A 12652-nucleotide genomic window follows, 5' to 3' on the forward strand; every position below is an offset into this window, starting at 1 on the left:
GATCACTGCAATGGAACAATTAGTAATGTTAGCACCCTTTCACTCTTACTGAACCATTACTGTAACCTAATCCAGTGGTCTCCGGACCTTCCAGATGACAAATCTCCATCTTCCATGGTAGTTCTTGGTCCAGTTAACTCATGCCAGATAATGGTTTTAAATATTTCTATTCCATCAATACCTCCCATCTTTACACATACATAGAAAGCCCACCTATTACAAAATATATTATCTCATATTTGTCCACTAATGAGAAAAGTCACACAAAGCAATTTAAATAAAAACTTTGATTACATATAGAAAAAAAAATGGCAAAAGTGAATATTATTAATGCTGCATAAGTGACATGTAGGCTATATACTGCGGTGGCCAGCTAGTAATGTTTTAAAATCCTAATTAATGAAAGAATATAGTGGGGGTTTTTTTAGAGGGAAGGAGGTTTTTTGTTCTGACATTTTGCATATTTTAGATGTAGTTTACAGATTTCATCTGAACTAATAAATACAATCCATGCTTGACATGTTGTTCATTGCATTATTTTTGTGATACCCTTGAATTTTAAGCTACATGTTATGGAACCACTGGTCGGCATCCATAGATCTGCTAGGTTGGGGCAACTGTACACATGGACCATTAGACATCCTTTGTTTTGCCCCTCCTTTTCTTCTTCAGCAGTCATTCAATGACAAGCGTAAAAAGAACCTCTTTTCCCGAAAATTCCCATTCTACAAGAACAAGGACCAGAGTGAGATGGAAACCAGTGATGTTGACCGTAAGTATGTGATATAATGGTCCAAGCTGGAGAAAGGTTTGCTAGCCTGAAGGAGGGTGTTACAAATGAGGCATTTTCAAGAACAGTATTTGGTTTTGGATCTCAACAGAAAATCACCTTAAAGGTTCAGTGCACGCTGGGAATATTGGTGGATGACTCTTCTAATGGCATAAAGTAACAAATTTGCTGTCTTTCTCTAAAGCCTGCACTGTATCATAGAAGGTAATAAAGATCAGGCAAATTTTGAACCAATATACTGTAAGTAATTATCTAAGTTCAGGTATCATGTCTAATATGCCTTAAATCTTTGGAGAAATAATGAGGCAAATTGTTTTTTGAACTTTGACCTTTTCCTGAACTTGGGAATGCCTTTTTTATGTAGCGCCATTTGTGTATATTTTACTGACAAGTCTTTTCTGTGATTATTTCTTTGTTTTTGTTTGCTCTCTGGGACTACAGGAGGTCCCTGACGACATGGGATCAAAAGGCCTGAGTAAGTGACAGAAACATCACCACCCGAGTTATAATTCTTAAATTTTAAGCAATTTCCTCTTTTTTGGAAAGGATAATTCTGTTATTCCTTTTTAAAAAGAGTAATATCATTTTCATAGTGGTCCTTCATTTTTTTTTTTTTTTAAAGTGTTTCTCCGAGTATGATGTTAAAAGGCTCCCCTGATATTAAAACTGCAGCCCAACCTAGTCATGTGTTAGTACAGGCTGCAGACTGAAGACGTACAGCTTACGTTTCAACTCACAAGAGCTGAATCACATATACCTCAGTCAGCTGTCATCTGTGTGAAGATATATTTTAACCCATGTTGTTCTTGATGTGGAGATCTCCAATTTCATTCCCCTCCACCATGAGTCTGACAGCTTTTATGGTAGTGTATCGGAAAACAAATAAACATTGAGGTGAATCACCCTGCATATAACCGCATTGTGTTCAGCAAGGAAGAGCTATTTTGGCACATATGATAGCCTAACTGAGGTATGTGGGATACAGCTCTTATCAATTGGCACACAGCTCTTGGGAGGTGTATATCTTCAGTCTGCAACCCGTATTGATGTGACTTGGACTAGGCTGCAGTTTTTAATTACACCAGGGATGCCATTTTAGCTCAGTCTCAGAGAACACATTTAAGTTAAAGGCTTTAATAAAGGTTTTGAAGACTTGAAAGATTTAGATTTTTTTGTAAAGCAAACATTGGACTGCTTTAATGAATTCTTATTTTTATTTAATTCAAAAGTCGGGTTTTGTATGATTAAAATATCTTCCCTTTTTATTTTTTAGTCTAAACCGGTTTGAAGCTGCAATTGCGATTACCTCAGCATTTTTGCAGTTTAAATACCGCATTCTAAAGGCGAATTTGCATCGATCTATATAATCCACAATGAGTGTTCCTAGGAACACTAATTTCCTTATTATTGACCTGGCTAAACAGGCTGCCAGTCCCCTGAGGAACGAGCAAAACGTTTGTCAGGTGAAATAAATTTTAAGTGGGCTTCAAAATCATTGTCACCAGCTTACTGTCCTGTGAAACAAGAGCTGTGCTGCCGAGAATAATGAAATGTTATGTCCACAGATATTAACTGTCATTCTGTGTACATGTAAGTGCAGCCGGCCTGTGACTACATGTTACCTGACCGTCTGTTTACAATTGGCGGTCATTTAAAGGCCTCCACCTGCCAATGTTTATACACTTTGTGTTAAAGGGACTCTTGTCAGTACAGAATGACTGTCTGTTTAAAACAAGCACAGGGGCACGTACATCATAGCGGGGCAAATCTTTATTGCACATTCTCACCTATATCTTCACCTTTGCCTTTTTCTTTGACATCCCTGGCTTCATTGAACCAGAGAAGGGCGGCGATAGAGAGAAACCAAGCAAGTGGCAAGGTGCATTTAAATGACTGTCCACGCCATGAGGCACGAACGCCTGTACGTCTGTACTTGATTTGAACAGTCATTTTGTGCTGAGAGTTTCCCTTTAAAAGGATTGTCAGCAAAGCGGTATCTTAATTTTGTTACTTTGTATTGTCTCATATTGTCTGTACATGTCACCTCTGAATTGTAAAGCGCTGCGGAATATGTTGGCGCTAGAGAAATAAAAATTATTATTATTATATTATATAAAGCAACAACAAGTTATAAAGGTGGCTTTTTATGACCAGTGCAGACAGACTGCCCCTCTGGTGGTCCCTGATTTTCATGTGTTACTTGGTTGGGTATTTATGTAGCTCTCTATTGCCCTTCTATGATGGAATGAAACTTCCAAGAGCTGCAACCAAAGAAATGATCTGATCGTCAGGTGGCTTTTTTTTTTTTTTCTTTTTAAAAGGGAATGTTTTTTTTAAGAAAAACTTTAAAAATGAAATAAATGAGCCTAGTATGATGAAGATATAACACTTCACTGTCTTCCTACCCGTTACAACACGTTTGCTCTGTGTAAAAATAAAAGCATCAGTCTCACTTGCTTCTGGATGACCAGTGACATCACGACTACATTATGCAACCACTATAGCCAATCGCTTGCCGTGGTGGTCTCCCGCCGTCTACTTTGGCATGACCCCTGAGGCCAGTGATTGGCTGCATCAGTCATGAGTTGAAATCATGGCATCGCTGCGACTGCCATATCAACAAAGACCTAGGAAAACGGCAGCGCTGGATTCACATGGGGTGTGTAAGACTGTTTTCCTATTTTTACACAGAGAAAGACTTTTAATTAAAAATAATGAAGAAAAAAAATACTTTAATTCATACATGGTAAAATGCACTGCATAGGGATACTGCCTGTGTGCCCAAACTAAAAGGGAGTTTAATATACACAGTAGGTCAGTAGAACATCTATTCTGTCCAGATGGGGAAAAGTGTAGCACACAAATATAATCTACTGTTTGTGTCTCCAGATTTCTAACAACTGGACCGTTTTTTCCCCATGTTGTTAAAAGTATGAACAATATTGATTTGAGGAAAAGCACTGCTTTCAGGGTCTACTAGATGTTTCATGTTATGAATTTTGCTGGAGATGGTGTGACTAGTTAGTGCCAGTAAATGGGGTGTTTACAGGCAATTAAATGAACACAAGCCCCTCAGTACGGCTTCTAAATATACTTTTAATATCTCTTCAGCTTTTGGTGTTGGCCTACTGTCAGTTATTTTAAACTAGAAAATTATAAGTAAAATTGTTTAGTAATATATTTCATATGTTCAAGGAAACGTCACAAAATTTCTGCCATCATTGTTAAAAATACATTGCCAGGTTTACATTGTCGTAGCTCTTAGGTAGAGATGACTGCCTTATACTCTTCCCATTATGTAGGCGCCACCGTAAGCTATGAATGGTTTTTAAAGGGTGAACACTCCAAAATTGTATTTAACTTCTTTTAAAAACTGGCAGAATGGCGTAAAAAAAATATTAATATATTTGCCAATATTACCAATTGCCTAGCGGCTTCAGTTGCAATGCTTTCTTTACTAGTCTCTATTTTCTGGATCCTCTCAACACAGGAAATGACAACTCAGCCAATCATTGGCTGCAGCAGTGATCTGGCTCAGATTGTGATTAGCTGTAGTAGTGATCTGCCTCAGCTTGTGATTAGCGCAGCTGGGATCTGCCTCAAATTGTGATTAGCGGCAGCTGGGATCTGCCTCAAATTGTGATTAGCGGCAGCTGGGATCTGCCTCAGCTTGTGATTAGCGGCAGCTGGGATCTGCCTCAGCTTGTGATTAGCGGCAGCTGGGATCTGCCTCAGCTTGTGATTAGTGGCAGCTGGGTTCTGCCTCAGCTTGTGATTAGCGGCAGCTGGGATCTGCCTCAGCTTGTGATTAGTGATAGCTGGGATCTGCCTCAGCTTGTGATTAGCGATAGCTGGGATCTGCCTCAGCTTGTGATTAGCGATAGCTGGGATCTGCCTCAGCTTGTGATTAGCGATAGCTGGGATCTGCCTCAGCTTGTGATTAGCGATAGCTGGGATCTGCCTCAGCTTGTGATTAGCGATAGCTGGGATCTGCCTCAGCTTGTGATTAGCGATAGCTGGGATCTGCCTCAGCTTGTGATTAGCGATAGCTGGGATCTGCCTCAGCTTGTGATTAGCGATAGCTGGGATCTGCCTCAGCTTGTGATTAGCGATAGCTGGGATCTGCCTCAGCTTGTGATTAGCGATAGCTGGGATCTGCCTCAGCTTGTGATTAGCGATAGCTGGGATCTGCCTCAGCTTGTGATTAGCGATAGCTGGGATCTGCCTCAGCTTGTGATTAGTAGCAGCTGGAACCTGCCTCAGCTTGTGATTAGTGGCGGCTGTGATTGGCCTCAGCTTGTGATTAGCGGCAGGCAGCTGGGACCTGCCTCAGCTTGTGATTACTAGCGGGTGTGATTGGCCTCAGCTTGTGATTAGTGGCAGCTGGTCACATGACTGTCGGGTTCTGGTCACTACAGTAGGAAGTAGAGACCGCTATGGGGCTGGGCAAAATGCTGGAAGTTGGGGTGTACATACATTTTTGCCATTTTGGCAATTAAAATAATAATAATGAAGTAAACAACCCCTAAATGTTTGTCTTCTCACATCTTCTTGCACCCTCTTCAGCGCTTTCCCTCATTGCTCCCAAGTATCCCCCCCTGAGTTCTCCTAGGCAGACTCCGCTCTGGCAGGATGTGTAATGAAAAATAAGTCTATACATTTATTTCATTTTGATTAATGCTTTCCTCCATTAGTTGTATGTGTAACTCCATCCATTAATTTTAACCTTAGTCTAAAATAGTGTTTGGTGTTGCTTTAATATTTAGCTTTTCTCATTTTGTGCCCATTTAATATGTTTTGTGTCCCTCATTTTTTTTTCTCCCATTACATTGCATTTCAGAACATGTAACCTCTAATGCCAGCGATAGTGAAAGTAGTTACCGTAAGTGATTTAAGATTCTTGAATTCTTAAGGCCTCTCTTGGTCTTTTACTGTTCTTTCAACCAATGTTTAAGATACAGAATAACATAAAACATTTTATGTGAAGGTTGTTTTAAATATGTGGCGTACAAAGCTTTTGTTTCTATAATGTTACATGGCACAGTATAGATTAATTGTGAATTTTACATATTAATTAATATCTGTTTAATTGATCCACCTCATTTTTCCTGCATGTCATCTATACTCTGCCTAATAATGAAGATATTTAAATTGTCCTTAATTTCTTTTTTTCTGCTGTCTATTATGAAAGTAATCTTGATTACAGATGAGTATGGATGTTCACAAGGTCTATAATATTAATATTCTATCTACGTGATATACTTGGAAACCTCAATGCATTCTTCCTCACTAAAAATTATACTCAATGTTTTCACCCCGAGAAAACGGTGGGGCAGAATTACTAATCATATAAAGTCAGAATTGTGGTCCACATGCCTAGCCCCACATTTAATGTTTTTAACCCCTTTTTGGATCTCATTCGGGGGTCTTGCTTTCCTGTGTGTGTGGAGGTCACTTATCTGGGAAAGTGGTCTAAAGTAATCCAAATTTGTGATGTTACATTAGACAGAGGTGTGTGTATAGCAGGACCAACACTGTGATACTTGGCGCCTCCAGTCCAAATTTAAGACCATAATAATAAATCTGCCCCATTCTTCTTCTTTTTTTTTTTTTTTTTTTTTTTTTTTTTTTTTTTTTGTAAATGTTGAGTTTATTTCGTAATTTACTTTTATTTATTCTGCTTTAACTCTGCTTATTCTTTGGGAAGTTTTCATGAGGTTTCTAGAAGTATAATTTTGACATGCATGATTGAATTCTCGATCATCACCGCTGCATGTTTTTCATTTCAACTTTTTTTCATTATTGGTTTAGCCGAATTGTTGAAAAATGGTAAGAAGTCCCATAATAGTCCGGAATTTTAAATTGTATGTTTATCTATGAACACCATTCTATCTCCACACACAATCAGTCTGCTTGAAAGGCTACGTAAATATGCAAATACTGTGCTTTAATTAGATTGATCCTTGTGAAAGACTTGCAAGTAGACCTTTACATATAGCACTGTGCCCAACCAGTTACTTGGGGACACACATGACACGCAACGCCAAGCTCACTGGCTAACTGTAGGCTTTCTCATTTATGCCCCTGTGCATTAGTTACGATACACCATTCCCATTGACAATATTGCACATACATCCTAACCCCTAAATTTTGTTAATTTAGTTGATGGAACACTGACCTAGTTTTGCAATGTTTTAACATTTTGTGTTTTTTATTTTGTTTTAATTGAATGAGGCATTCTATCATCAATATGACCCACAGGGAAGCTTGGCATGTCCCTTTGCTTTCTAGGAAGTGCAGTCGTTACACTCAGTCGTTATACTCCACATTGAAATGCTCAGTCGTTATACTCCACATTGAAATGCCTTAGGATAAATTGTCTCCTGGCGTTACAGGAGGTTAGCTAAGCTTGTTTACTTTTCCTAGAGACAACAGCAGAACTGTTAATTCATTGTGAGGCTTTTCATATAGGCAGCATTTGAGGATCTGTACTAGATATGTAATGTATTAATACATTCACTTAACTTTTTTAGAACTTTAAAATTTAAAAGTATAATTATTGTTAGGGGCATACATAGAAATCATGGGGCCCCATAGTAGGTTAGTCTGGACCCCCCCCCCTCCCCCCCCCTCCCCCCAAAAAAAAAAAAAAATCTTCAGCCGGGTCACAGAGGAGCACATCTCAGAACTTTGGAGCCCTTAGAAAGTGATATTCCTCCTACTGAAGCCTCTAGATTTTCCTTTTGTTGGCATCACACTGTATGGGTGCGATTAGAGTGCCCCACAAACACTGCAAAATACCCCCTCAGTGAATTCCTCCGCACACACTGTATGATGAACCTACTGTACCCCCTGCAACTATCTTGGCAAAGTATGTTGACCCCAACATAGTATAACACTCCATCTGTTACCCATCACACAGCTGTTCATGCAGTATAAAATGGGATTACACCTCTTCACACTGTAAAATGGCCCCCATTAACCTTCCAAACAGCATTCCTCCACACATTATAATGGACCACACATAAATATTTATTTATAATTGTTTGCATACAGTATAATGGCCCTCAAATAACCCCCCATAATGTATAAAGCTTCCCTCATAGCCTTCAAAATAGTATAATGGCCTCAACACAGCTTTCTATGTAATATAATGACCCCTCCATATAGAAAAATGCATACCGAATAGTCCATCATATAATGTAATTGTCCTCCATATAATGTAAGCACTCCATAGTCCTCCATATAATATAATGCACTCTGTAGCAGTACGTTACTGATTACTGTCATCAGTGCATGCACAACTTTATAATTGTCTTTAAAGGTTCTCACACTCTGTGATGTAGACCATCTCATGTCTCAGTTGAGTCAGTATATAGTGTCATACTACTATGTTTGGTGTCCTTTTGACAGCCACTGTGGCTTTTTTTAATTGTAACTTTGGCAATGTGTATCATCCCATCTGATTAAAGGGAATCTGTCAGCAGATTTTGCTACGTCATCTGAGTGTAGCATAATGTGGGAAAAGAGACCCCGATTCCAACGATCTAACACTTAGTTTACTGAGTGAAGCAGTTGTGACAGAGTTTTTAAATTTAGCAATGCAGCAGAGCTGAAAAAACTGCCCCCGCCAGGTTCTGTTTACAATGTCTGTAGACAGTGAGCTGCTAATCACAGAAGGGGCATGCTGGACCATGGCTCACACATTGCTGTAACTAATGTAGTCCAAGTGATCTTTATAAGGTACTGATGCTAAAACAGTCATATCGAGTGGACAACAGCACATGCAGTAAGGGACACCTCTTTGAATTCTGAGTTTTAATTTCTACATCATGCTGTCCTCAGATTACATAGCAAAATCCTGCTGACAGATCGCACATTCAGCATGCTTCATTAAAGGGAATGTGCTGACATGGTAAATGGATATGTTTTTGAATTTATATGCTATAGTGTACGGTGTGATGCTTTCTTGAGTCGTATAACAAAAAAATATCTCTGGGAAATAAATATTTTCTCCTCCTTTTACAGCATTTTTTTTTCCTTTTCTGCATGCATTTAAAATGCAAATTAATAAATAGTAATTTTTAAAGTAGCCTTGATTTCAAGCTTCATGCTGTATTTTGCATCCACAGCTCTCTTGCTGCCCTTTGGGCCTCTGGGGGGATAAAAAAAAAAACCTTTAATCTGATCCTGCAGTAATATTGTTTCTGTCCACTAGTTCCTTCCAGATGAATGTTAGCTCAAAAATTAAGGGACAGATGAGCTTTTATTTTTTGGACTATAAGACGCACCGGACCAGTGGGGGGAGGGAGGGCTGTCCTGTGCCCTGGCTTTTCATTTACGGCAGCACTTCATCTGGAGGGGGCGGGAGACTATCCACTTCATGGTCCCCAGCGCGTGGCCGGGCTAGGCTGACATGCTGCGGTAACTGTACTGAGCGTAGGTTAACAGGTGGCTGCGGCAGTCATTTCAGCACCAGAGTGGTGCTGATACCCTAGCCGCCGCCAGCACTCAGTCTACCTGCTATTACATAGCAGGAGCAATCTCCCCAGCAGGTGCAGGAAGCCGGCAGCTGCGGAGAGACCCTGTGTGCCGGCTATTACAGGAACTAAGTAACGCAGGGTCTGCTCCCCATGTCCTCTCTCAGCGCGCACTTACTTTAGTGGTAAGAGGTGGGTGTGGGGAAGCCGTGCATATTGATGAGGTTAATTAGCTGGCTCACATGGTTGCTCCAGCGGGGAATTCTTCAGCGGAGACCCTCTCATGTTATTGTAAAGTCCAGTTCACCGCCGTCCTTTTGCCCCTCAAGCCAGCAAGCCCCATATAATCATATATTCAGACTATAAGATACACACCCCCACTTTCCTCCAAAATTTGGAGGAAAAAAGTGCGTCTTATAGTCCGAAAAATACGGTAACTGGAGAGATGCATAGAATACATAGTTTATTCACATTTTGTTATAGACTAGGCCATTTTTATTTTTTGCGCTTTTCACAGTCTCTATCGCAATCACTATAAGTTTATTTTTTTGCCGACATAGCTAAATAAGGGCTTGTTTTTTGCAGGATGACTTGTAGTTTTGAATGACCCCATTTACTTTACAGTGTAAGGTAGTTAAAAATGGGACTGAAATGGTAAAGAAAAGCCTTTCCACCATTGTTTTATTTTTTGGTTTTTTTTATGGAGCGGAGTGAGCAGTAAAAATTGGCACATGCATAATGTAACTGTCATAGGGTGTACGTCCATCAAATGGATGCTGGAGCCATCGCCAATCACTGCTACGTAACTATTTAGATGGCAGTGTCAACTACGAACAGTGTTTATACTGGGGTACAACCAGGTGCACAGGTACATTAGCACCCTTCCACCTGTGAAGTGTCAATGGGTTGCATGGCTGGGTGCTTACTGAAGGTTTCGCCTTCATAGGAGATAGTCAGTTTCTATATATACTGCAATACTGATATATTGCCGCCGTCTTTATTGTGAGCGATAAGCTCAAGTCCCCCTAACAGGTTAATTATAAAAGTTAACAAAAATGAAATTTTAAAACAGAAAAATATCTAAATAGTTTCCCCACTTGTTTTTCCAGTTAAAACAAAATCCATTTTAAAAATATGCATAGTTTGGATTGTCCATTTAAGTCCCATCTATCAAGATATAAAATTATTTATCTGTTAAACACCCAAAAAACTGCAACAAACGGCAATCAAAACACTATTTACTCCAAAATGGTATAAATTAAGACGCACAACTCGCCACGCAAGAAACTACTTCTGGGTTTTTGGTTTGGTTTTTTTAAATACAGTTTTGTAATATTTTTTGTTTACTACTACGAATAAGAAAAACTATACAAGTTGTCATGTAATCTTAGTGGCCTGAAGAATCATGTTGCCATTGTGCACAAAGGGGTTCATTAGATTAATAGCAATTAGACGACATATCCTGTTATTGTAGTTGTCTGTCGTCGTATGGGTAGGTAATGTTTTATAATTATATACTAAGCTTTATTTACTTGTGGAAGCCCATGCCCCTTAAGTAGCTCCTCTCTGCTGCTCCACAGAGGGCTTTGTTTCCAGGATATTAGCAGTGATGTCCCGTCTATAACGTGACTGCAGCCAATCACTGGCCTTAGTGGACATGCGCGTATAGACAGCTCAGGAGCGCTGAGGCTAGAGATTGGCTGCAGGGTTCACAGGTCCACAAAGGACTCTGAGGAGCAGCGGGTGGAGTATTTCACAGGTAAGTGATGCCTAGTTTATGTTTATCATTTTAAACAATCACTCCCATTAAGTTTTATTAAATGTGTGTGTGTGTGTATACGCATGTAATGTTTTGTGAGTGTATTAATATACTCATCTACCACTGGTCCTCTCCGCTTCTCAGTGACGTTACCACTCTGCAGACTGTTCGGGTCACACTGCTCTGCGTGACCTGAAAGTGACTTCTAAATATAAGCCTATGGAACTTCAGAATGAGACTCCATAGATTGTCATTATAAAAGACTTCTCGCTTGCTCATAGTGAGCCATCTGGTCACAATTGTGGTGACATCACTCAGAGTAGGATTCAAATTGTCTCTTCAGGGAAGAGTAAGACTAACTCTGGTGCCACTTATTGGAGGTAGCAGTCCTTGAAGTCAACGGGACCCTTCAACGAGTCTTGTCGTATGACTTAGGATTTATGCCAGATCAGAACCTCCATTTGCCAACTTTCAGACATGGTGTTTCGGGATGGTTGTCCCTTGTTAGTGCAAAGTATGAGCTCTGATCTGGCTGTATGAGGGGCTAAGACAGTCTAAAGGGGAAGCTATTCTCCTTACGGAGACTGACACACTGTTACAGCATGGTAAGGAGAATAGCTTCCCCTTTAGACCAGTCCAGAATCATGCGCACTGATCCGAAATCCAGGAATCTGATGCGATGGCAGCGGAGAGGGAGTGCAACCATCCTCTGACGCTGTGCATTCATTAGTATGATCGCACGCCCACAGGGGTGTACTAACATGCAAATTTGCCGACTAGCCAGGGGAACTAACACCCAGGGGACTAGGGCCTTCGCTCATTGGTATACGGTAAAAGATCTTTAGAAATTCTTGTCCTAAAGATCCCTTATCTATGCTAGTGTATACAGGGATGGTTAGGCAGGGATTAGCAATATGCACCCAGAACTGCTCGTGGTCCTGGCTGCACATTGGACCTGACAGGTTCAAATTAATAAAAAGTGAAAAAACTATGTAGATATTCTATACATTTTTTACATTTAAGAATTGGTTCTTCATTCCTGCATGAAGTGTTTGTAACTTACAAAGGTTCTCTATATTAGAACAGGTCCTCATTTGACTGCTTTGTATAGACATGTTGGTTTGCACATGTCGACATTGGGTCTATGAATGTGCAGTATACTTTCTCGTTGGTGAATGCAGTGTGCACATTCACTCTATTGACAGGTTGTAAATAAACTTGTATGTACAGAGTACTCCCGAAATCTTGGTTTACTTAGGAGTATCCTATTCTAGTTGGTGTCTCGTAAGAAAACACAATTTGATCATTTCTCTGCAGCATCTTTACAGTGTTTGTTAAACTAAAAGTGATGTTTAATATTTCAGAGACATAATGATCTCTAAGAAAATTCCTCTATACAGTTATGTCTGGACCGATATACTGTAACATTCACTCATCTTTGGCCATTACTAACACCATTATATTTAAAGTATAGCCCAAAAATTGTGAACAGTGCACTAACCCTATTAAAGGGAATCTGCCAATAGGCTTTTGCTATGTAATCTGAGAGTAGTACGATATTTGGGCAGAGACCCTGATTCCCAGCTATGTCACTTGTTAATCTGTATCCTGTAATTTTGATAA

The 12652-nt window shown here is 39.8% G+C and overlaps 1 protein-coding gene across 22 annotated transcripts in view; it reads left to right on the top strand.

Annotated features, from left to right (window-relative positions):
• Positions 1-12652, top strand: part of DLG1 (discs large MAGUK scaffold protein 1) — a 280537-nt gene that overhangs the window by 246885 nt on the left and 21000 nt on the right. For 4 of the 22 annotated variants that reach the window (XM_075340529.1, XM_075340536.1, XM_075340545.1 and 1 more), the window contains 3 exons: positions 673-772; positions 5631-5672; positions 5982-6017. In XM_075340529.1, the coding sequence (XP_075196644.1) occupies positions 673-772; positions 5631-5672; positions 5982-6017 (178 nt within the window). Of the gene's footprint in view, positions 1-672; positions 773-1231; positions 1266-5630; positions 5673-5981; positions 6018-12652 lie in introns of all 22 variants that reach the window. The other 18 variants (XM_075340533.1, XM_075340543.1, XM_075340550.1 and 15 more) reach the window with 9 other exon arrangements.

The sequence above is a fragment of the Anomaloglossus baeobatrachus genome, chromosome 3 (assembly GCF_048569485.1).
Source record: "Anomaloglossus baeobatrachus isolate aAnoBae1 chromosome 3, aAnoBae1.hap1, whole genome shotgun sequence".
Taxonomy (NCBI): domain Eukaryota; kingdom Metazoa; phylum Chordata; class Amphibia; order Anura; family Aromobatidae; genus Anomaloglossus; species Anomaloglossus baeobatrachus.